Source organism: Harpegnathos saltator, unplaced genomic scaffold (genome assembly GCF_003227715.2).
Source record: "Harpegnathos saltator strain DR-91 unplaced genomic scaffold, Hsal_v8.6 scaffold209, whole genome shotgun sequence".
In the NCBI taxonomy this organism is placed as follows: domain Eukaryota; kingdom Metazoa; phylum Arthropoda; class Insecta; order Hymenoptera; family Formicidae; genus Harpegnathos; species Harpegnathos saltator.
The window spans coordinates 112,494-139,789 of NW_020229994.1; the positions used below are offsets into that span (position 1 = coordinate 112,494).

The 27,296-nt window shown below is 44.4% G+C and overlaps 1 protein-coding gene across 1 annotated transcript in view; it reads right to left on the reverse strand.

Annotated features, from left to right (window-relative positions):
* The window catches only part of cwo (transcription factor cwo), a 67,945-nt gene that overhangs the window by 12,040 nt on the left and 28,609 nt on the right, over positions 1-27,296 (reverse strand). The window contains exon 2 of the mRNA XM_011147753.3: positions 26,469-26,598. Coding sequence (XP_011146055.1) covers positions 26,469-26,598 — 130 coding nt within the window. The remainder of the gene's footprint in view (positions 1-26,468; positions 26,599-27,296) is intronic.

Here is a 27,296-nt window from a genome sequence, read left to right on the forward strand (position 1 = left end):
ACCTTATTTTTTGATCACAGTAGTACATACGTGCAGATATATCAAATCGTCTAGTCAACAAATCTAGAGACTCGTGCGCCGTGACTGTGGACTATTGGAGAAATCGGCAAGGCCGCTCCAAAACAGCCGAGTCACCACGCGTCGTTTTGACAATGAACTTTGCATTACCTTCGTGTAGTGCCAAGTATAAAGAGCAAAGGGACGTTTCAAAATGGAATGGGCTAAAATGGGGGCAGAGGGGAGCAAGAGAAGGAGGCCGTGACGTCACAAGTGCCAAAATTAGAGCATTACATTCGATACACACACAGGCTATTGAAAAAGTATACCGGCGGACCTTGAGAGATAATGGAGGATATATAAATAAGCAATATGAGGTAGGGAACGCATTATGTACGAGATATGTGGAAAATACCGCGTTATTAAAGAAAACTACCGTTATTATACATAATTGCACTTTACCGGCACACATTTTTGCATACGTAATTTCACGACTTTTATAAATTAATAATCGCGTACAGCATCTCAGATTGCCTCTTTGTATCAAAATGAATCGCTTTACACGGCTTGAAATGGCTGATACGCATATGGTACACGGCAATTGCATAATAATGGTATTTTTCTTTTAACACTATATCTCATATTGCCTATTTATCCTCTATTATCTCTCAAGGTTGCCGGTATACTTTTTTAACACGCTGTATATTATTCCCGATAATTATATGTAGAGAGATGAATCGCTGATTCGATTTTTCTCCATTTTTCGAGATGGAACTGTATTAACCTTCTCCGTGTCCGTGAGATGACTAGAGTCATAGCTACATGTACTCCTCAAAAAGCCGTGCGATGCTTTAAGGCATCGCGAAGATATCTGATAAAGCAATATACATTTTTCTTTATCTTTTTATTCCAAGTATCCTTTAAGTCTTTATGTGTAATTTTGTTTGGTATAGAGAATATGCTCGACTTGCTGGGAATTGGAGTTAAGGAAAAATTCGTCCGCAAAGGGTTAATGGAGTACAACGAAGAGCACATGTTTTTTTACGCACACATTAAAACCCGTAACGATAGTTGTTACATGAAACTGGAAATTCCGATGCAAGAATTTTAATTCCAGGTCAGACATGAATTTTTCGGTCAAAGATCTTTTAATTTTTCTCCACGTCATTATTGAGAAAAAATGATTTTTATTAAATGTCTAATTTATATGACAAAGACTCGAATTGAACTCTGAATTCAAATCTGAGCGTTTCTCGTATGAGACAGTCTCAAGTGATAATTATCAATATAGACTTTGATGTATCGAAAAAAGCGGATGCGCCCTCGGTTTCATTCCGCATCGACGGTTGTTTTGCGCCGTTCCGCGTAAAATTTTGCAAAAAAGGAAAAATAAGTGAAAGTCGAAGCGAGTCAATCGATAATCAGAGCAAGTACGAGCTTATGTGCGATATGTTCAGATTTATCGAGTTCGACATACAACGCGTCGACGCGTTCCACGCGTCTTTTTATTAAACAACGCAGCTCGATAAAAACAACGCGACGAGACGCGAACAAGCCGTAATGACATTAAATATCACTTATCATAAGACCCTCAAGATATACAATGGAATACAATAATAAGAGGCAAGTTATGAGCGCACGTTAATACTAATAAAAAATGTATGCACGACAATAGATTTTACAATGCATACGTCTCTTGGGTGCAGTCGCAATATAAAATCAGTGAAGATCAAAACCGCCCGATACAAAAAGCACAAAAACGATATAAAATATCGGTTTATATAGTCTGAAGGACTCGTCGCTCTTTTGTCGCATCGACACACGCTCGTGCAACAGCGCGAGCTTGCCTCCTCTTTTATTCTATCCAAGTCTGTAAAGTAAGAGCGTGTACGGGTTAATGTGTAGAAAAATTTATTTTTCATGATTTTTAAGTACACGGATTTGTTGTACTCCATGAGGAGAAAAACGCTATACCATTAATAATGAGTCCAGTCACCACCGGCATTGATAATTGCCTGGCATCTCCGAGGCATACTTTCCACTAAGTTGACTGCGTATTCGTTCGGTAAAGACCTCCAAATGAGACGAATTTGTCGTGTCAGCTGCTTCAAAGTGCACACTCTTTTTCCTCGAAGCTTGTGCTTGAGATATGCCTCACAATACGGCTAAAAAAAAACTAGGACGATATTTGAAGCCAACTGCCATTTGTGCCGTACACGCTCTTACTTTACAGACTGCATATTGAACACCATGAAAATTCATGAAAAACTCGTAAACGCGACGAGATTCAAATGCATCGGTCCTCACCGCTCCCCGGCCGCCTGTTATCTCGCGTTCCTCGCGCGTCCGTCGATTCTTCCGGTCCGCTTTTCACGCCGAAACATCGCGGCGTCATCTCGCGTTTCCTCGCGCTCTTACCGCGTCACGAGTGGCCCAAATTCGAGCGGCAAACATCCCCCATGTTGCGCGGCGACTCCTCCTCGATAAATCCACCGGCTGCATTCCTCTCCTCGGCCGTGATTATCGCCGTGAATAAAAGGCATCGTTCACTCGCGCTCGAGTGGATAAACGCGCGTTATCTTTAACATTGAAAACCATGCCCGTTTAATTAAATCCCCGGCCGGGCATTGATAGAAATATCAGTCGTATTAAAGTTATGAATCGGTCCCTTGAAATCCCGTTTCGCGCTCGCGCTTTTCTGACTCGGCTACGCCGCGAAAGCTGTGCCCCTTTCGACATCCGACCGATGGCTGGCCGAGAAGAGTACGTCATCCAGCACGAAACACGCCACATCATTGTGATAGCCGGCCGGCTAAAAATGACCGTCGGCACTTATCGGAAGAAGTCGGCGCGATAAGCGAGTATAACCGGTTAATAACTGCGGCGATTTTTTGCGCGCCACAAAGTACAAGCAAAACATAATTTCACCGCGCGCGGCAGAGGCGTCCGTCTTCGTCTTCGAGCCTCCTTACGTAACTCTCCTTACTCCATCCTGCTATTATTTCGCTTTTATCTCAACTGCGCGCGAAGGTACGCGGCGCAAAGCGATGCGGCGAAAGCTCCGCCGGTTATCTACCCCGCTAATCTACCCACGCCCCCCTCCCGGCGGCGAATTATCAATATTCCGCTTATGTTCAGTTTATTTTAAGTAAGAGAATAAATCTCGACCAACTATGCGTCGTGCGCATTTGCAATTTTAAATAACAGTGACAGGAGACAAGGAGAAATTCAATCAATATTGATAATAGGTCTCCCTCCCTCCTGCCCCCCCCCCACTCCCGCCGCCGAACCGACAACCGGCGCGACATTTTCGACACCGACCTCATTGCCCGCGCATGCGCACGATGCGTGCACGCATCCTATCAAAGTCCCCGGCGCTATATCCGGAAAACGGTGGATCCAACGAATTCGATCTCGCGGGCTGGATTACGATCCGCGGAAATACTCACGAGAGACAGATAAACGCCGCGCGCACGCGGGACGTCCCGGCGGCGACGACGACAGCTCGGGGTCGGCGGAGGGCACGGGGAAGCGCGATTATTTCGATATACACATTGACCGACGGCAGTCGCGGCGGCGAACGAAGACGAGGAACGAGGCGAACGACGACGACGACGACGACGACGACGACGACGACGAGGCGCATGGAAAAAAAGGCGAAGAGGCGACGCGGCGCGAGAACCGCTTTAATGGGGTCGAGTTATCGCCGCACCGGACATAACCGGACCGCGGTGATCTCTGCGCACTCGGCATGAAAGCTCGCATTATGACCGGGGTTTATCGGCGAGCGGCTGGCCGCGGTATACCAGCCAGTGTTTTTCAAATGATAACCGGGCACCACCGGATCCCGCGGCATCTCTCTGTCGCTCTTTCTCTCCCCTCCCCCTCTTCTCTCTCTCTCTCTCTCTCTCTCTCTCTCTCTCGTTCTCGCTGTCTCGCAGCACGGTCGATGGCAACAAGCGGAAAGTCCGCGTCGAAAGCCGCATCGTCGCGGATTCCTCCGCGCTCCGGTCGCGCGAGCGTGCATTCCGAATCGCGGAATCTAAATTTCGCCGGGAAACGCGGGGAGTCCGCAGCGTGCGAGACTCGGCAAGAATGCGAAATTGCATCGCGCCGGGGCGACGCGTGTCTGACTCGAACGTAACAAGTTCAACGCGCTCGCGCTCCTTCGCGTTTTCGACTTTCGCCGATTCTCTCTCCCGGGTCTGGACTGGAATTAATTAACATTATGTATCTGACATCAACCGATCTCTGATCTGATTGACTTGCGTTGTCAACCGATTAACATCAACATTATTATTATTATTAGCTGTGTGTTTATACAGCGACGGAAAGACGCGACGGTAGGCGCAGGGTCGATATTTTCATTTGTTAAAATTATCGAAACACGCCTGGATCGTATAACGGAGAGTCAGCTGATATTACGCTTGGCGGTAAACTTGCTGTCAAGATTTCCCAGATCACTACATATAAATACATACTTTTTCTCTCTTTCTAAATTTGTTCGAGCGAAATTCCGCTCGAAAAGTAGAGAGACGACCCTCGAACTCGTCATTGACACTCGAGTGACTTTTCGTGCACACAGTGCGCGCGAGTTCTCCGCTCGAAATCGCGCGGTGAATCTAACACAGTCCAGCCGAGAAAATTCAAATCTAATCGGCCGAAACGCTCGCTCGTGCGTTCATTAGAAGAATCTCTATTCGACCGGCAACATTTTCGAGCTGCCGCTCCTCGTTCTGAGCGGGAGAGATTTCAGCGAGGAATTTAGAGAGCGTTTGATATAAATGCAACTTGCAGCGTGCGTGTGTCCCGCTTTATCTCCCGGCCAGAGCATCGGGACTGCGGGTATATATTTAAATTATCATACACAATTGTTGGCGTCTTACAGACAAATTAATGAGGCACCACAGTGTCGGTCACCGTGCGACGACTTCTCTCGTCGCGGTCCTGATGGTAAAAAAGCGTATCTCAGTGATGTTCTACGATAACCGAGTCGCCGAGTCTCGGCGACTTCACGAGAAGCAACACACGGATTATCGATGATCCGTCCAAGCTTTCGCTATTAAACAAAGCAACAATGGCGCACATGCGCTCGCACGCGCGCTCCTCCCGCGCTCTGCACGCGATGAGGAAAATCCAGCCCGCTTATGCAAATCAGCACATGCCGTTGCTACGGTGCGGCTATATTTAGATGCGAAAACAAATTAGCCGACGCATCTCGCGCCAAAGTCGCAGCTGCGACGGATCGACGACACGCGAGGAATGGCGAAAAATGCGCAGAAAGACGTTATCGAGCGAAACGCTCCACGCGATATGCCGATATGAATCCGACTGTTACACGGCGAACGCCATGATGGCGGGTGGCGGGCACGGGGCTCGATATTACTGTGTCTTCGTACGGTTTTGCATAAAGCACAATTAATCATCTAAATAATTAAGCATCTAAAAACGGTGGTCACGCGTATCGATACGAGCCCGTTGGAACGAAGTGAACGGCTGTATGTGCAATTACTTATCATATTTTTAGCAATTTAATTGTCAGCTGTATGTGCCATGCTTTTAGCAGTCGGATTTTGTCAGCGCACGATTGCAATTTGGCAATTGAATTGTCAGGCTTGTGCAATCAACGCATTAAACTTTCAGATAGTCAGTCCATAATAATCCTATTTTCTCGCAGGGATCCTTTGAAGTTTTAATAGCGTGTTAAAATGGACGCACGATCGATGATTGCGCACACGTGCTGTCTGAAAAAGACTGACGAATTAACGGAGGACGCTGTTACAGCCGATAATTAGTTGACGATCGCTGCGGGCAGGAAAGCCAGCTATAAAACAATAATACAAAAAGCGTAGCGGTGAGATCACCTCGTCGTCGGTCGAATATACGCGAGCGCGATTTGATGTTAATTTCGGCGAAATTAATGAATTGCTCCTACAAGCCGCGCGATTAGCACGCGAGATACGGGACAATAATGCCGCAATAATTAACGCGATATCTACAAAAGTGGCTTCGCGGGAGAGCAGTCTGCGACGACGATCCGCGGTATCTTCGCTGCACGAACGAAGTAACAGGCCTGCATATCTGGGGAAAAAAGTAACCCTGAGAAATTTCTACGCGCCGGTTTAAAGTACACGAGCGAGCGCTCGCGGATATCGCTGATTGTCACGGAATTCAAGCGTGTTGAATTACCGCCCGTCATTATTTTGCATGATCGGCGAGAAATCGGCGGGGAGGCAATAATGATCGAGCCGCCGCCGCCGCCGATCAGCCGGCTGCGAGGATTCGCGCGTCTCGTCCCACATCGCGAGGAGGAGCGTTCCCCTCCGCGTTCCTCCTCCGCTCCCGCGACGGGAATCTCGCCGTCCGTGCAATTCGCGCGACCTTGCGGCCGCAAAAAGCCCAAGCGCGCGCGCGTAGATGGTCTCTTTCTCTCTCGCTCTCTCTCTCTCTCTCTCTCTCTCTCTCTCTCTCTCTCTCTCTCTCTCTCTCTCTCTCTCTCTCTCTCTCTCTCTCTCTCTCTCTGCCTTTGTAAATTAAGATTCATTCGACGAACACGTGAGCCAATGTTGAAACCGAAAGCGATCGGGAACTCGGGAGCCTTGAACGCCCGCGAAATGTACCGCGCGCGCTCTCGCGCGAGCCTTCACTGCGTGACATATAGCCGTGGAATAACAATCTTTTTTCTTTTTTATTGTAAAAATCTTATCGTGGCGCATATATTGCAGGCGGATCGCAAAGAATGTGGACGCGATCGTGGCAGTAGGATAATGTTCGGTGCGTTTGGTCGTGTCGAGGACTCCAACGTCGCTCGACCAACGCGGTGTTGTGAGGAGAAGGGGGGAAGACGAGAGAGAGAGAGAGAGAGAAAATGATTGACGTCACTGGAATTATAGCAGTTCCTTTTTGGCAGCGCCAATCGCATCTTTTTGTGATTCTAGCAAGAAAACAGTAGTGGCAATATGCCCGTAGAATTGTTAATAATTAATCTTGTTGTCAATACGGAAAAGAATTGGTCTCAATAGTGTTGTAACTTAGGAACGAAAGAAAAAACATCCTTGATCCAATAGCGGGCCGAAAAGAGAGTATTATTTTCAAGTATAATCGTACAGTGACAAAGTTGTAGAACTATTTTTTTTGTAATAAATGATACTACAACTACTATTACTACTCAATAATAGTAATCTTATACGCGCTGCACTACATTCTTCTTCAAGATATAGTTGGCGTCAAAAATCATTGTAGTTTGAACGATATTAATATTATTTTTTTTTCTGTATGTAACATTGTGAAAATTAGTGTACCCGAGTCGTCAAAACAATGTATGATGCATCAGTTTCAATAATATCAAAGTTGAATTAATTTACCTCCCCCCTTCCTCCTCCTCTGACAGCATCCAATCCTATATTCCAATTCTATGGATACAACAGTCTTCTTTTTTATGATGCATAGCAACATTCACCGCGCACAAAAATAATCCTCCCCTTATTTTTTCACCGCGCGATTATAATTACGCATATCAAGCGCTGCCCGCAACGAGGAGATCACGACCGGAACTTCGAATATTATCCGCAGATTTCTCGCTGATCGCGCCGAATAATGGCGGGACGGTAATTTGACACGTCGAACGCCGTGACGATCGCCGGCACTGTGTGCGACACCGTCGCGTTTAATTAAATCACACACAAAGTATAATTAATCGCATCTGAAAAACCGCTCATGTGCTGTCAATAGAAAACCGAACAAACGCGACAGAGAGAGTGGGAGGGAGAGAGGGGGTGAGAGAGAGAGGGGGGAGAGAGAGAAAGAGAGAGAGAGAGAGAGAGAGGGGGGGAAAGAAATACATCCGCGTCTCCCGTTACATTTGTCCACCGCGTCTTTGGTAATTCGATGATCGGTTATGCGCAATCAAGGGAAACCGGCGCGCCAATCAACGTGCTCAACAACACGCGCTGCCGCGCGTGGGTGTTGATAACGCGATCGCCTAACATGATTCGATGACGCGACAGAAATAGCCGATTTTTATCGGCCGTTTGTTCGCGGCCGCGTCCACCTCTCTGTATCAGCCTCCTAACCGGCAGCTGTCCGGGGCCTGACGGAGAAAGCTCTATTCCCGTCATCGACAGCGCGCCAGGTATCGATTCCGTTCGCCGCACGAATATCGTACGGTATCGATAACAGGCGCGCAAATGGCTCGTCGGATTCAAACTCCCCCGCGTCCGTTCGCTTGACGTCTCTGTCTGTCTGTCTGTCTGTCTGTTTCACTCGCTCTCTCGCGCTCGCTGAGTAATACGCACGTGAAAGTGTCGCGAGTGATACATCAGCGGCGAGAGAGAGAGAGAGAGAGAGAGAGAGAGAGAGAGAGAGAGAGAGAGAAACACACACGGGCGAAGAAGCATGTGACCGCGTTAATCGCGGATGAAACACCCGCGACGGCGGATAAACACGTCCTGTTTTCACCGCATTCGCGGTGACGCATTCGGGAACACGCTATTTCCGTCGCGGCGTCGCGTGCTCGAGCGCGAGCGCGCGGCTAAATATAAAGCGGTCAAAAATTGATTGGCCCGTCTAATACCCGGGGGTATAATAATCCTCCCGGCCTAGTATCGCGCGGAGAGCCGCGTCCGGACAGGTAAGCGTTTCCCGCGAGCGCGACGCGACCCGACATGCGGCATATAACGTCCGTCTGCAGGTGCCTGGACGTCATGGCGACTTGGACGATTTCGATCGCGACTGCATGAAAATGATCGATTATTTCAACCAGCAATTATACACTCTCTCTCTCTCTCTCTCTCTCTCTCTTTCTTTCGGTTGTCCTTTCTTCTGATTTTACGTCAGCTGACAGAAAAATTCCATTCACTTTTTGCCTACTTTTCAATGGCGGTGAGTCGTCGGTCACCCCGCACTGCGGTAGAGGTGCGCAGCAGCTGCGGAAATACTGTCGAAGAATCGTAATCAATAACAATGTCGAGTAATTAATTCGCTCGTGTTATTCACAATGTACTTGAAAGCAATGCAATCGTAATCTGTACGACCTCGCTCGCGCCCGCGGTCGCGCGGGTGAACGTGAAACGCTCAGATGCTTTTGACGAATGATCGTTGATTTGACGATTATTGTTTCGACGATTGTTGTTCGACTTTTGTTTCTCTCCGAGTGTAAAGAATCAGCCGAAGAGTTCGGTTCGAATTCTCATGTTCTGCTCAGGACCCGAAAAGAAATTTAACTCTGCGTAACATTTTTACATTTAATTGTTAGTACTCTGTTTTTTCACGAAATTTTGTTTTCGTGTATGCGTAGGAAAAGTGAAATGCAAGACACTAATGATAAGATATAAAAAATATATAAGATATGTAGAGTTAAATTTCTTTCCGAGTCGTGCAGATTCGAGCAGGGCAACTCGAGCAAGGATTAATGCTCGGTTTTAACTCGATAAACCAGCCACCTTCTTAACAACGACAATTAATCGGACGGTGAATATTTATCTTCCATCGAATGCAACAAAGTCAGACTCGATTGAAACTTTTTCAGCGTTTCAGCCGATATGACCAAGAGAGCTCACGATTTATTCGTCCATAATCGATCATGATTATAATTCATCAGTCTATCTCAAGAATTCTTTTCTCTCACTCGCGGAGTCGCGGAAGATCCCGCGCTTTTAGCAAGACATAATTTTCCTCTCTCATTGCGTTGAGCCATTCTTTTTTATGGAGAATACTCGATTTGCATGAGAATACGGAGCAGCATTTACATCGAAATAAGAAATAGTGATATGCGGATAAAGAAAGCATGACGAAAAAGCGAAGTGTGGCTAAAATCGCCACACACTATGACGTCGAGAAAGCGCGACGACATAGTACACGAAATGAAAACTGATAAGCCACGTGCCGACCTCCGTTATCGTTTGTAAGTTTGACGACGGGGAAATACTTGTTTGCTCGCTCAGTTGTTTACGATTTTAACTTTGACATACGACCGGCGCTCTCGACATGCGCAATGTAAATCGCTCTAATGTGACGTTCGACCAGCGCCGTATGAATACACACGACTATTATTAAGGTCGCATGCGCGGAAGAAGATCACTTGAACCACACAGGAGAAGCAGCTTTTCACTTCGTTCCTGCGCGAGAGCTGTTACACATGAAGAAGACCAACCTAGAGAGACGGAAAGTTGGCAGTAAATTAGTCCGGACTAATTATAATCGATCCACGAGTCCCTGGCAGAGTTTATCCCGCCGACTTTGATGCACGGATCGACGTAAACCAAACGTAATCGGTCTCAATATAGATTAATTGATGAAACCGGAGACGAGTCTCTCGCCGCCTTCTTGAAAATCTTTCCTCGGGATACACATAGGGTGTTTTAAAATTATCAGACGCCTCTTCGAATCGTAAGCTGTGATTTGAAGTATACGGGACAGCGTAAACAGGTCTTAAAATTTTGTCAGATCTAGGATTTCCGATGTTTTTTTTTATCGTTTCTATGTCTTTGTGGATTGGGTTATTAATTGTTCAAGGAAAAATAGCAACGATACTTGGATACTGATGTAACTCTCCCAACGATATCTCAGACATCGCGTCTGCGTCTGCTGGAACGATCAACAGTTCCGATGCGCAAATATTTTTTACATTTTTTTCGAGTGAATCGCGCTCAAGATTCAAACGAAAATGCACTCGAAGCGATAGTGAAAATATCCGGCGTCATAAAAGAGAATATTCGCTGTATCGATTTAAAGCGGAAAATTCAACCTGCAGGCTGAAAAATCAGTCGAATTCGAGCGACTCGGTTTGGTTGAATAAAACAATTTTCTCATGAAATATAAACGTTGCAGAAAAGTTCCGGTTGATGTTACCAGAATCTAATTTAAGCGCTCAAGATTTCCAGTGAATTCGAGCAAAAGAAAGATTTTGTCACTTTCGACTGGAATTCCTGAGTCGCTCAAATCTCACCAGAAGATTCGTTCTCATCCAAGCACTTTTCCCCGGAAGAAATTTCAAGAGTAAACACAACGCGCATGCCGACAAGAAATTCCGATGAGTGAAAAGTCCTCGGATTCAGGTGACTTGGTTGTCATCCTACTTTCCGCGCGCAGGGTGAGGATCTCACCCTGAGGAATTTCAAGAGTAAACACAACGTCGAGAAACCACAGTGTCTCCGAGCGCATTAGATATCGACGAAACCATCGCACACGCCAATCCGTGCACGACTAATGGATCGGAGACAACGCAGCCGGCGCTGATTAATTGGAATTGACGCGACGACGCAACGGCTGTTTACGCCGCGCGCACTTTTCCAACGACGGCAAACGTCGGCTCGCAGACGCGATTAAGCTCCGATCGGCTATCGAGAGAGCTCCGTTATCGACGTCGTTAATGGCATCGCGCGAAGTCCAAACGCGATACCCAGGCGCGACTACGCAAGTGCGATTCGCGGAAAGCTCGGAATAATCGGCCACGACGGCCACGACGGCCTGCGTCAAAAACTCATGACGCCGTATCTCTTCTAATGACAAGCACACGTGGCGCGTGACGCGACGGCGACTTCTCGTGGATCTCGGCCGCGGTCGATTAGTCACCGGAGCAATTACATCCGTCTTCGCGAAAAGGTAATCGCGCGAAGAACGACATACGGGACGCGATAACTCGATAACGCATCCGGTATCACGTATAGCTGGACGGAGTCTCGAGACAACTCGAACACCTTTTTCTGGATGCAATCGCGAAACGCAGCAATCGATGGTCCGCCATGAGGGGGAACTTGGTTTGGAGAAACTCGCAGAAGTCAAGGGGATTGCCCCAAGTGGATGATAAAGTCCAAAGTACCGATAACGCAGAGATGATTGTCCAAACACTGCGTCGGACAAGCACTAACACACGATTATCCTTTTTGCATTTCGTGCGCATATCAATCTCATGTAATCGCGAATGTGTTGCTTTGTTTTATCAAATATTTTGGTTTTACCAAATTGAGCGAAAAACAACCGCACATACATAAAAATCTTTTTTCAAACTTTTCATATATATATTTTTTTTTATATAATAATTTAATATATATATATATATTTTTTTATTTTAAGCTTCTAAATTCAGTTGTAAAAGCGTAAAAATGGTCTGCGAAAATTCCCTAAGCAAAGCGAGCATACACCCGGTATATATATGCAAGCTGCAGAACTGTCGTATCACGTAAATCTTTTTACGCTAGCTGGAATATCGCCGCAGTATCCATCATTGTCGCGTCTCAATCATTCCAATTGAAAAGCATACATGACGGAGGATCGATGGATCGCTATCTGCCGCCGTCTGGACAAATAGCGACAATCGGCCTTTACTCGTCCACGTGTAAATCCACGCGCTTCTTTCCGAGCGAAGCAGCTCCGTGGCTACGTTAATTGTCTCGCCGATTCAAATAAATCAATTAATTTCTGCCCGTGAAATTGATACTGCTGACTGTCGGAGAGTTCAGTAGATCGCTTGCCAGATGGAGTTACCGACCAAGCGAAAGTAGAGATAGACCAGCCGAGGTACGGCCGATATGACGCGACACGCGTCGTTTTCATCTCCGCCTCGTTGTCCGCTCCGAAAAAGGTCATGCACGAGGTCGAATCTCGCGATTCCAAGCGGAAGAGAGAGAGAGAGAGAGAAAGAGCGAGAGGGAAGGAGAAAAGGAGGGAGGGAAGGAGAGAGAGAGAGAGAAAGAGAGAGAGAGAGAGAGAGAGAGAGAGAACAGGGCAAACTTTCATGTCGCTCTAAGTTTCGCAGGAACCGCGTGACGTAACGTAACTTTTTATTCCGGAAATTTCGTTCATAAATCAAATGCATCACCTAGTCTCTCTCTCTCTCTCTCTCTCTCTCTCTCTTCTTCTCTTCTCTCCTGCTCTTATTTTGGAAGGGGGAAACTTCAAGTTGGTTTCGCCGGCGGCGAGCGTGCATTAGTTCTGCACAGCCGAAAATGAGACGCGTGGCTAAAAACGGCCGATCAGTTAAACGCGGGAGTGCCTGCAGACGAAAGTCAAACGGCGCGTGACATGTGCGCGAGCGCGGTCAGAGAGAGAGAGAGAGAGAAAGAGAGAGAGAGAGAGAGAGAGAGAGAGAGAGAGAGAGAGAGAGAGAGAGAGAAACAGCGCGAGGTAAATGCGTATCGCGGCGCGCGCGTTGAGTCACGCAGTAATTCCGCCTGCTCGCCGATGTCACGTGAAACTCGGGCGACCTTTACGAGAAACCGAGCCTGTTGTTATTACGAGGGAAGAGCGATTACGCAAAATGAGGGATCGCGCAGCCGAGGAATCCGTTGCGCGAGCGCGCCGCGTCGCGAAGAAGCGCGCCAACGGGACGAGCGTTCTGCGACAGCTTCTGCAACTTTTTCTGTCCACGTGAACGGCCGCTTGGGCGACATTCGCCGCGACATTCCTCGCTTATTGTCGCGCGAAGTGGCTCTCCCGCGTAGAGCAACGCCACTTGTGCCAAACGCAGCCTCCACCGACGCGACGCGACTTCCTCTCCTGCCGGGCGACATTCCGTTCCGCGACTCGAGCTCTGCGTTATCTACATCCCACCGTGCCATCGAGCTCGTTATTATCTATGAGCAAGGTGAACGTCCCAATTAGCGACAGCGTCCCAACCTGCGATGATTTCGCCGTTTTCCTTCATAATTTAGTCGATAGACTTGCCCTTAAGGGGACCGGAGGGTCAGATTACTGAAAAATCGTGCTTATTTTTGATAATATTTTGTAACGAACTGAATAAATGTGCAAGAATGAAAATTTCAGATATATTTATATAACATATGAAGAGTAGAAAAATTTTGTTTATTAACAGATACTCATATAAATATACGTCCACTTAAATTTTAAACGCGTTTCTCTCGAGTTTTATTGTTCAACTGTTTGCAGCGATTTCTCCGAAACTGAGCTTCGTATCGATTTGAAATTTTAAAGCAATAATATTTGTTCATCTGGCTCTCAGGTGATCCATGGACAACTCCGTCAAAATATTTCAAGATATTAATTTTTTTATTGTAAAGAACTGAAAAATTTGGATTTTTTCCTAACAATAGCTGCCATTTTATTAATTTTGTTCGATTTTTTTTGTAGTGATTCACCGGATAATGATAAGCCTCCTCAAGATTTCTAGTCAAAATTCGCTCTGATCGGACCATCGATAACCAAGATATTATTGCAAAAACGACAACTTGAGAAAAAAAAGGAGAGTATATTTCAGCTAAATATATCGTATATTTATATGAATATTTGTTAATAAACTAAATTTTTCTACTCTTCACATGTTGTATAAATATAACTAAAATTTTCATTCTTGCACATTTATTCAGTTCGTCACAAAATATTATCAAAAACAAGCACGATTTTCCAGCGATCTGACTCTCCAGTCCCTTTAATCTGAATATTATGTATTATCGATTATACCAAGTTTCTCGAATGAAATTAAATAGTAAATAGTAGGATAACATAACGAACGGTTATTCATCGGTATCTTAGAAGCTGATGTTTAATATCAGTGACCTGTTCGTTAGGTCCGTGCGGTTATTCTGGAACTTCTTCGAAACTGAACTGAAAGCAGCGAAACTAAACTGTCGTATCACTAAATGGTACTTCAGTCACTTCCGAGAAAGAAGAAGCGTCATAAATAAACCAAAATCTTCCCATGAGCCAGCAAAATATTACAGATGAAGTCCCCTCCCCGATGTTCAAAAGCATTCCGACAAAATCAAGCTTAGCGTGCTTAGCTTAATACACAAATTATGAATTTATTTATTTATTTTCACGATGCGATAGCTTGATGAGATAACTCGCTAATTGAGGCATTCACCTTGTTACGGGCTTATCGCGAGCAATTGCGCGAGATCAGAAAGCGAATAGACGATCGCAAACAGCGTTTGCAGCACACGTTAAAAGGAATTTGTCGCGAAAACGACTCGGAAGACCTACACACGCACGCACGCACGCACGCACGCACGCACGCACGCACGCACGCACGCACGCAAGCACACGCACACTCGTGGCTTTTGTGCAGCGGAATTAACGAACAACGATGTTCGTTAATTCCGCCGTGCGGTCCGACTTTAATGTATGTATATTGAAATGTTGTCGCGCGCAAGAGCCGATCTCGCGCAAGGTTGTCCTGCCAACGGCTCTCCCTCCACCTCCCCCCCTCTCTGTCTCCCTCTGGATATAGCTCAAAATTAAACGCGGCACCGCGACAAATTTAACTTGGAACCCCTAACTGTTACGGCAAACGCGTACACGAGTACTCTAATTTTAGCGTGCTCGGCTGCCTTTTGGATCAACGACTTCGTCCTTTCGATGTTTGCGGAGTGACAATAGTCGCCGTCACTCGTGACCGCTTGTGAGAAAGAGAGAGAGAGAGAAAGAGAGAAAGAGAGAGAGAGAGAGAGAGAGAGAGAGAGAGAGAGAGAGAGAGAGAGAGAGAGAGAGAGAGAGAGAGAGAGAGAGAGAGAGAGAGGGAAAGAAATAATATTCGTAATCATTTGCTGCTTGCTTTGCAAACAAGCATGTCTCATGCGCGTAAACAAGCGTCTCGGAATATATCGAAGATAAACGTTAATACTGTAAGAGAAAAAGAGAGAATTTATTTTTTAAATCTAAGGCAGAGAGAGAGAGAGGGAGAGCCCCTTCATATTTCAGCTTGAACTGCCTGAGCTTGAAAGGCTTAAATTAATGAGTCCACAAGGACGAGAATTCCAGAGATAAGTTGCCTGCACAATAAAAGATTTCTTATATAATACGACTCGGGGCTGGGCGATATCACAAGCCTACGATTTGTTACGCGAGTGGTACAACCATAGACAATGGATAGAGGAAAAACGCGAAGAGATAGGAAGAAATTTATGTCCGCAAGATTGAAAATGACAAGCATTCTGTATAATTTAATCTTCAATACTGCACACAGTAAATCACTCTTTTTTTATTTAATAAGAAGCGATATGCTCGTCGCCCAGAGAAGATTGTGTATAAGCCGCACGCACATAAAAAGAATAATAAAGAAAGAGAGAGAGAGAGAGAGAGATTATTTCGTTTCCGAGAATTATATCCGGATCAACTGAGCAATCGCTTTGCCTTTTCAAGGCTTCGACGTCAAATCATTGCTAGATATTTGAAGATATCAAGAATACTTCTTATATAGCACCCATCATAATGCTTCATAAACTTTATAAATCTCAACTATCTGTTCTTATATTTGTTTCCTGATCTACCTGAATCTTTCGAGCTACTCAGAGCAAATCTTGTTTCATTTTTATTTGACTTTTGATTAATCGTTTATTAATTAGATGCATACAATGATAATGATGATAACAAAATATTATTCTTATCGGGAGCAAGACCAGCTGAGACAATGTTAACAAATGGACCAGGAAATAGCACGTCAAACTTAATGAAGCGAAATCAATGCGTGTAAATTACACTAATAAAAAAATCCACTGCTTACCTATTGCAGCCAACCAATAAACACTAATCACACGGAAATAGTGTAAGAAATCTAAATGCAAAACTAAGATGGAAAGAAAATGTCAAAGAGAGAGAGAGAGAGAGAGAGAGAGAATGTGTAAATCGAAATGTAGAAAAATGTATTGGTCACACTCGGGAGATGTTCAGATTTATTAATACACAATAAGCTCCCGAGCTAAAAGCAAGTCTAGATAAAACCGGTCTAGATTTATGGAGTGCAGCTTTGGGAATACACGAAGAGAAGTAACACTCCAACATTCAAATGATACAACGCTTTCAGAACAAAGTACCGCGAAATATTGTTGATGCACTATATTGCATTAGAAATAAGGACATCCCCTAAATAGCTCTGGTTTAGTCCGACTGAGATTGATCCGGTGATCCGGCGAGAGAGCACGAAAAAACGTTCCAGCAACACGGTAATGTTAAGTTACCACAACTTCTGGACAACAGTGAACTGGTTTGGCGGTTAAGCAGAGTGAAACCGTTCAAATTAGTTTGAGTAAATAGAGCAAAAAGCTGAGCAAACACGAGAGTTGTGTTTAAGTAATTCTTGAAATATTCCGCTGGGAACGGCACATCCATCACCAAGCGAAGCAAATTATCAGGGGCGAATTATTAGATGGATTTAGTCTAATTACAATTTTTAGCCTTCTAGGCTCTTAATAAAAAAAAATATTACTACTATCGTTCATCATCATCATCATCATTATCATTGTGCGTTATAACAATACTAATCATAATAATCATAATAACATCAGTAATATTAACCAAGAGTATAATAAATAATAAAGTGTACAAAAAATAATAGTAGTAACAATTACTGGTTATTCTTGTTGCAATTAATCATTTTTCATTGTCCGGCAGTGATTAAGATTACAGCACTGCGTTATCGTGGTTAATCATCATTAATTTCCCCGTCGCATTCCCTATGCGGTAACAATTCTTTTATATGTTTGAGCAAAACCGTCATACTATTGTGCGCACACACACTGAGAGAAAAATATATGATATTTGGAACTATAATGATATAGTAACTAAATTTTAGTCCGAAATATCATATTTATAGTAAGTACTACGATAATATCGGTAATAATTACGAAATAGGCATAGTATAACCTACCATATAATATTTTTACTAAGAATTATAGTAAGTTGAACTAAAATTATTGTATGGATGCAAATATAAAATGGTAGGTAAAAGTAACTCTTTTATATAGTCAATATAATACCAGAATATTTGCTAAATGATGACGAATGTAACTATATGAATATTAAATCTCACTATATTTGTGAATGAGAAATTACCATATATATGGTAAAAGTAACTAAACAATTATTTAAGATAATCATTGACTATATATTTGCGTTTATTCTACCATATTTTGCAGGTTCCTGACGAACTATAAAAATATGGTTGACGCCAAAATGAACTATAAAATATAGTGAGATTATAGTTAATTCAACTATATTTCTCTATCAGTCCATACACTGTCAAAAGATTTACTTCAAATTCGTCAAATCTCTGTCGTGCAAGTTGATCAAGTTCGTGGCAAGTTTGCAATCATTGTCGTCTTTATCTTCTTCCATCTTGACGTGGCTTTCATGTATAAAACTTGCTTTTATGCATAAAAGCGGTGGAAACTACAGCGCGGTGTGTCCGCGGGAGACGCTTGGTGTTACTGTCAGGGTTAATTCTCGCGACGTGCGAGCGACATCGTGTAACGTCATGTCCGTCCGTCGTCGTCGTGACTTTCGGAAAAAGGACTGAGGATATGGCTGGAGGAGCAGCTCCTCCCGTTCTCCCTCTCCCCCCCTCCCCGCGAACGCTCCTCACTTTAAAACAAGATACGCCCGAGGTGCCCCTTGTACGTGACGCCGCTGTGGAGCATTATTTGGGTCGCGCGCGACCGTCGTCACGGCTCGATCGTTTTCCACGAGTGGTTTTCTGGTCACGTCACTCGTTTCCACGAGTGTCGCTGCCGACTCGGCGATCTTTTATGGAAATAAACGAGGGCGGAAAGGACGTGTAAACGCCTCGGGCTCGAGTCGGGATCGAAGCGCGGAAGTGTGCACTTGAGCGCGAGGTCCCGTCGTTTTTACTCTTGAGGAGAAAACACGCCAAGTATGCGTATCGAACAGTTCGAAATATCTCGCCGTCAATCAATGCCTTTTTCTAAATTTTAAATCAACTTCTTCTCTCTCTCTCTCTCTCTCTCTCTCTCTCTCTCTCTCTCTCTCTCTCTCTTTGACGCGTTCTTTTGCCATCTTAATTTTGCATCGAATTTGCATCATCATTAGATACTTCGCATTACTTCCACATGGTAGCGTTTGTCGGTTGATCGCGATAGGTAAATAGTCGATTCGCTCGTTAGTGCAGTTTGAACACGCACTGATTCCGCTTCGTTAAGTCTGATGCGCCATTTCTTGGTCCATTTGTTAACCTTGTTTCTATTGTCCTCCGGGCCGTTTGACTCGCGCGGTTTGTCTTGAGAATCACGCGGAAAGTCAACTCGCCGACTCGTGCTGCGATTCGCGCGAGGGACTTACGAGCGGATTACAAACCAATTAAGTCCAGCGAGAGATTTACGATCGAGTAAATGATTTCAGATATCGAAACACACGCGGACGGGGACGTGAGACGTTCGGAAATAACGAACTATTCCGCCGCGCATTCCGCCGTCTTACGACGTTCGATTCACGAGGAACCTCGTTCGCGCACATCGCCCATCTCGGTTTCCTGCTTCTCCCCCCCCCCCCGGGGGAGACCTTGAACGAACACACACGTGCGTTTATCAGCCGCTGAAAAATACATCGGATACCCCGCAGACATATCGTAGTATCGGCGCTCCTATCGACGTCCCTGAAGACAGTGGGGCGCGCTGCTATCAGGCTACCTTTCGAAACTCATCGCGGTGCGACGCGGCGCGTTCACAACGACGACGATAACGACGACGGTTCCAGAAAGCGACGAGGAGGAGAGCGCGTGACTCGAATTATCTCGGCCGAGCCACGTGCGGGTCGGGCAAAGAGAGCAAGTGAGACGGCCGGGTATCTCGGGATTAGAGCAGCCTAGAGCTTACCTCGACGAAGTATCAAAGTGTCGACGCTGGGACGTCGTTCTTATGCAACGTATCAGATCGCCGCGTCTATTGCCGCGCGGTGCGCGCGGCCGACTGGCGTTTGCAATTAAACAATCGAGTGCGCGCGTACGCGAGTGCAGATCGGGTGTGTCCATTGGAAGTTACATTAGAAGTTAGCTAGTTATTAGCTAGTTATGGTTCGTCATTAATTGCTGCTTGCTTAATTGTAACCGAGTGCACGCACACGCTGCATGTGCCATGACGAGTGGATCGGGGAAGAAAAGAAAGCGCCTTTTTGGAGTCGACGAAACAGAGATGGAGAGAGAGCGGGCTCTTAGCCTAAAAGATTCTCTGCCAAAAAGGTTCGAACTTCTTTTACGAAAACGACGGAATTCGCACGTCGGCGAGAGAATGTAGTTTCGTGACACGGATCGAGAGAAAACGCGAGAGCGCTTTCTTGAAATCGATTTGAGTATGCGAGAGAGAGAGAGAGAGAGAGAGAGAGAGAGAGAGAGGGGAGGGAGGAGGGAGAAACTTTTCTCGATATAAAAGATCAGTTCTCATTTCTTTCTCACGAAGAAGGCTAAATATTGATGCTTGTCTAGAGAGTGCAGCTTCGCGAGACGGATCGAGAGGAAACGAGAGCGCTCCTTTGAATCCGTGAATTTGGATGAGAAACAAAGAAAAGGATCTTCTGTTTCAGGTCTCTTGTTTCGCGAGAAGGACCAAACTGTCACATCGCGCGGGTATAACCTCCCGGCGCACGAGCCCTGATTCACAAGCCATGGCCGCCAACGGATCAGCCGGGTATTCCCGCGGATGAATCGTCCCGGACGGCGAAGGGGAATCACTTTCGTGCCGTAGGACGCACGTTTCGTCTTGCTTATATGCGCTAACATGCGTGCACGCGTACGTGTCAGCTGGCACGTAAGCGCGTAAGTCCGCGTGAAAGCCGACGCGGCGCCTCTTCTTTAGCCCCGTGAAAGAGAGCAAGAGGGGGAAGAAAAAGGAGAGAGAGAGAGAGAGAGAGAAAAAAAGAGAATAGGAGAACACGCAAGACGAGCGCGAATAAATGAACGTAAGAGCGTACAATCGGATTCTCGCGCGATCGAGCGGACCTAACGAGAACGAGACCCGACAACGGCGGCCGAGAGCGCCCCTTTTACATAATTCGCCGACGCAACTCGGATTGGGCACGCTTAACTAGCAACTCGATTAACCTTTTACAATTTCGCCGACGCGTGCAATTTCACGTGCGATGAACGGCCCGGCGAGAGATCGACGTGGGCTTACGCAATTCGTCGGATTCGCCGACCGTGATTGCGCAAGGGTGGGTAAAAGCGCGCAAGGAGGAAGATTTCCCGTGCGTCTCTCTCTCTCTCTCTCTCTCTCTCTCCCTCTCATTCTCCTTTCGATGATGCAGTTTATTGGCGGTGACGTCGTTGTTTGCTGGCAATCGCGGAGGATTCTTTGCGACACATCGCAGCATGCAAGCTATAGGAAAAGAGAGAGAGAGAGAGGGGGGAGGGGTGCGAGCTTGGAAATCAATAGTGCCTCCAAAGTTGAGAGTCGAGCCCATCAGTTAAAAATTCTCTTAATTATCGCCAAATATATGCACGATCGCATATATTTGACGTCGACTCGCGGTGCCGCCGCTTTGAAAAGGACGTAACACAGCATGAAATATTAAACGATAGCTTCCGAGAGGCCTGAGTTATTCGTGAGAATTGAAAGTAAATTATAAGAATTTTAATTAATCTGAATTAAAAGAAGCTGATTTTGAAATTGAGGAAATGAAGATATTTAAGGAGATAATCTGCGAGAGCCTCTCGAGTTATTTGAAAAGCGTAAGAAGTGAGTCGAAAGGATTTAAATTACAGTGAATTATTACAACTTCGGTCAAATCGTCCGAAATAAAATAAAATTATTCGGCGAGTAGTCTACGTCGCAATCGCGTTTGCGAAAGTCGATAGACGGGATGGCGAATGTAAACCGGCTATTCGTTCGTGCTTCGTTGTCTTCGTTGCGGAATCGCGGTGGCTCCGAAGGACGAAAGGATCCTCGAGAATTCGTCGAGAATACGCGAAATAAAGATAGACAAGACGAGACGAAGCGAGCGTTCTCTTCTATTCGCGCGACGAATTCTGCTCATTCCTGGAACACGCTGCTTTCTCTTGGACGTCGTGAATTGTACGTCAAGCGTCACCGAGAAGGAAGGAAGGATAGACGGACAGTACCTTTCTAACTCGGACCCGTAATCATCGCAGCATCTCGAGGAGGACACGTAGTCACGCTTCCGAACTACTTCCTGGACAAGTGTCCCGACGGCTCGGTAAGAGCGGCCGATTGCGACACGAAGGAAAAAGGAGAAATCTCACGGGCCGATCGCCGGTCAGGATAAAGTCCCCGCTGAGTTTACACGGCCGGAACACAGCGTGTTCCTTTTTATTATATACAGATCGGTGGTCCACGTGAAGCTTAACATCCCGAGAACTACGCGGTCAATTTTATAATCATTCTGGTCTCGAATTTCGCAGATCCTAGCGGCCTTCGAATCTGTGTCAAGGCTTGTCCTCATTCATCCCCCTTCAAGGATAGAGTGGGGGTAACGTCAAAATTTCGAATGAATAAGATAAAAACAGAATATTAATAACGATTCATACCTCGTATAAAAACATTAATAAACTCATATATTAACATTAATAAACAATGTTTTTTTTTATTTTATTCAGTCGAGATGTACGTACCGTACGCTTGATGCGTCACGATACACAAAACGTCACAGTGCACGATGACGTCTCGTTATTGTGTGCGACGAATTCAAAACGTACTGTGTGTGCGTATAATACGCCGCTGGACGTTGTTATTACCCGGAATATCCAGGCGGAAGTGATATTCAGCGCGTACGGAGTCATCGTACATAGATATGTGTGCGTGTGTAATATACACACACACACACATATTATATACTAATATATACGTATATATATGTATCCGGGATCTTTCGGAAAAGAAAAATTGTGAGGATCAATCAGATCCAACTGAGAAGAAAAGTCAAATAACATTTTGCAAAAATCGCAATAGTTATTAGATTATTAATGATTAAAAATGATCACGAATAGAAGCTCTTTTAATTGATAACTCGAACATTTGCATACTTATTTGCAAAATGAATGATAAAGAATTTTTTTCTTCAGAATGACTAATCTACAATTATACGACGACTATTGCGCTTAGCGACAGATTCAAGGTTCAAAGTTCAATATACTCATATCTATCGCTAGACACAATAGCCGTCTGGTATAATTATAGATTAGGTCACTCTGAACATAAAAGTCCTTTACTATTTTGCAAATAGGCAAATTTTCAAGTTATCGATGAAAAGAGCCTGTAGATACAGTTATTTTCAATCATTAATAACTTCATAACTATTACGATTTTTGCAAAATGGTACATGACTTTTCTTCTCAGTTTCTGATCTGATTAATTCACTTCAGATCTGATTAATCTTCACAATTTTCCGTTTCCAAAAGATCCCGGATGTATGTAGATAGTAAATACAACATACGTAACTAGACGTACCATAAGTAACGGCGGAAACATCGCGTCAGCCATTATTATTCCATTATAGGCTACGCTTATCACTACTATAAAAAGCACGGACTATAAATACAATGACGTAGATAATGAAATATGACGTGCTCCTCTCGCAGCGCAGCGCCCTTGTACATCGAGATACGATATACGCACCGTGCGGAGACCGCGGATGTTTATTCGCAAATATATATACGCGCATTTCAATAGGGAGCCGCGCGAAAACTCGGCAAAGTCGAAACGCACGTTCATTTCACGTAAACATCTGCGCGCGCGGCTCCTTTATCGTCACGATAAAATCCAACTTCAGTCTTTAATCTGGCCTTTCCGTTTCCCTGTGCGATACGCACGTACCTTCACGCTTACAACATCCACGCAACTCGGTTGACTCGGCTTTATCGGTCACCTTATCGTAACCTCTATACGTAATTAACATGTTGACGACTACCCATGGAGGGGAGAGACGAGGAATCATCGATGATACCGGCGTTGCGATACCGCCGCGTTTCCTTAATTTAGATGTACATAGAGTGTGTGTGTGTGTGTGTGTGTGTGACGCGATGCGTACGTGTGTGCATGTGCAGGTAGAGGCTACATCCAACAATCGTTGGAACGAAAATCCAACCGAATGCGTTGATGTACACGCCTTTTTAATTTCAACTTTGATTTCACTTATACGAGCGTCATGTATAAATTCGTCCCAACTTCAGGATAAAAAATACATATTTAGCGTTCGCTTCATATACGAGGTATGGCCCTTGTATCATTTTAAAAACAATAATTATTTAACTGTTAATCCTTTATATCCTGACGGTATTCAAAAGTATACCGCTCTGTGTATAAACGCTCGTATGTTTTTAAACTTTCTTTTCTGTGTCTTACTCTATATTTCTGTCAGTATCTATAAATACCATCTTAAAATTTAATCGTCAAATTGTGACAAAAATTTATTTTCCTATTCCTTATGTTTGCCAATATGCCAAAAGCTATTTAATTACAACAAAAATTTAACAAGGCCTTAGGTAAATTAATTCAGGATACAAAGAGTTAAAGAATATCAGTGTGAATAAATGCACGTGATGCAGTAGAATGTGCTCTTTGGAAGAAGTTCCATTCAAGGAATGAATATATCGCCGAGAGATTGTCGATGGCTCGAGACACATTTCGCTAATAGATTCGCCGGTTTCCTCTATGTAACCAAAAGTCTCTCCAAATTTATCATGCTTGTTTGCAAAATAACACAAAACTTTCTCATTCAGTTTCATAAGCTCTACATGCATCTGCACAGCCGACTGATTATAAAGATTGCAACACTGTTGCTCGATGAAAAAGCGAAAAAGTGTTGCAATCTTTAGCCAACCGACTGTACGACGAACGTACGAGCTGGACGTCGAATACTCCAGATACGAGTCGTAAAAAAAATAATAAACTAAATACACGGCTAATTACACGAGCTGGCACACGACGTGTGCGTCGCGTATTGCATTTTATTCACCATATCACTGGTTAGTAAAAACTTCCGTCAAGCTGCGAAATAATCAGTGAAAATCAGTGCGCGACGGCCGAGCGTTGTCGAGCAAGCAGCACGGAAAGCAGCAGATAAGATAAAACACCGAGATGTTTTCTTTTTCTCGGCTTCTAACACGTGAAACGTACGATACGGAATTGAACGGGTTAACGCGGCCGAGACACGTCGCGCTGGTCGATGATAAGAATTTGGCACGCCTCGGCGTCTGCGACGTAGCCACGCGCGCGCGCGCGTGTGTGTGTATCCGATCGCGCTGTGTCACAATCGCCTCGTCGTTTTCGGGACGCGACGTGACTGCCGTCCTCGTCGCCGACACGTCGTTGCGTCACCCGCGCTGATTCGACAACACGGAAAACCTTTCTCCGCGACGGCAGCGCGGTGGCCTAAATATCACGCGCGGCCCGCGATTTCTCGTACTCCGATTTCGGAGAGCGCGCGCTCTTCCGGTCGCTTGACCGCCGCCGGCCGCGAGAAAGGGAGAATCACGGGGGTAAGGCGAATCAAGGGTTCGCGCGAAGATGGAAGACGAGACTCGGCTTTGCTTTCAAAGTCTGCTCGACTCCGTTTATTAACCCCTCAATAGACGCGCTTCTTTTGCGCGACATTATATATATATATATATACAGGATGTCCAGGATCTTTTGGAAACGACAAATTGTGAAGATTAATCAGATCAAACTGAAAAAAAAAAGAAAGTCAAGTACCATTTTGCAAAAATCGCAATAGTTATTATATTAAGTTATTAATGACCACATCTAGCGGTTCTTTTAATCGATAATTTGAAATTTTGCGTAGAGTTATTTGCAAAGAGGACACTTGTTCAGAATGACCTAATCTACGATTATATGACGACTATTGTGCCTAGCGACAGATTCAAGATTCAGGGTTTGAAGTACAATATACTTATATCTAGACACAATAACCGTCGTACAATTGTACGTAGATTAGGTCATTCTGAACAAAAAAGTCCCTTACCATTTTGCAAACAAATACGCAAATTTTCAAGTTATCAATTAAAAGAGCCTGTAGATATAGTTATTTTTAATTATTAATAACTTAACTTACGATTTTAATATTTACGATTTTTCCAAAATAGTACATGACTTTTCTTCTCAGTTTGATTTGATTAATCTTCACAAGTTTTCTCTTCCAAAAAATCCCGGACATCCTGTATACATATAACATTGTTATGTATGCAAAGAATTGACTTGACTCTTTCCATAAATATAATTGTAAATATAATTATATAATTTATATATAAATATATAGCAGTAACGTACCATAATATATAATATATAATAATAATTATATATATATATATATAAATATTTATAATTATTTTTACAAAAAAAATTGATCTTTTAAATATCTCTAAGTATGTGTATATGTGTGTGTGTGTTAATATATGCATAATATTTTAGATCTCGCTGCATACCCGTCGTATACCGCGAAAGATATAGAAATTTGAAATATGAAACTGCATCCCCTGTCAGATATTACGTCTGTCGGAGGGTTGATCGGATCCTCTTTTCGTTCGCGTCGCTCCGTCGTAGTTTTCTGATGAGAGAACGGGGACACGTTCGCTCGCGCGCACGTATACACGCGACATTGTGAAAGAACGCGACAAATCAAGGAGCCGGACAGACACAGGTACAGGTACAGATACAGCGGCCGGCACAAAGAAACAAAATACCAAGTATTCGCCTGTGTTACTCAATGTTTCGCCGCGATCGACACGAAAGTGCTTGTTATGGAGGCGATCGTGCATAAAACGAGCTTATGTGACTCACCCTGGAGACCTTCTTCTTCGTGTAAACTTCGTCATCCTCCGAGGCCGTAGCGAAGTTCAAATTGCCTTCGCTATACGTGCCTCCGATGCCCATCCTGTAGATTTCGTCCTTGCAGGATCTACCGTCCAAACTGAAAAGCAAACGAAATCAATTGCATTGAGCTGCGGTTAGTCAAAATTAGCAAAAGTTAACTTACTCCTGGTATGCACGCTCGCTCTGGGAGAAAGATTTAACAAATGTCTTACTCTTGGAAAGAACTCTGGATATTCTTTCTCAATCTCCTATATGCGTGACAAGCTCAAAATTCAGTTCAATAGGGCAGTCGTGAACGTTGACAGCGCATTATTATCGGACCCTCTAGAGGTCGCGAATAAACAATTTCTAGCTTTACGCTTATACGCACGAGAAAGAAGTTTGGTCTAGTTAACGCTTTGAGGCATAATGGTAAGTATACTCACCACCTATTTATTCTCACATTTTCATGAAATATTTCATATTTGAGGGATTCTTGTCGGATTTTTGCGTTTTTTAGCTTCTTAAGTACACGGGATATGGGAACATACATGAAAGGTTGAAAAGTGTTTTGCGCAAGTTGTCCATTTATTATAAATAAACAAAGTGTGAAAAATACACATTTTTACAGAAAATAATTTTCCACGAACTATGAGTGAATTTTTTGCTCAAAATCAAGATTTGAAGATTTTTCCGGTCGCTGATTACGAATCTGAGATCTAGACATTCTAAAATTCATTTTCCAAGATGGCGGATTCCACATTATCGCGATTTTCCATATTTGTGGCCGTCATTTTGAATTTTGAAAATCTGACA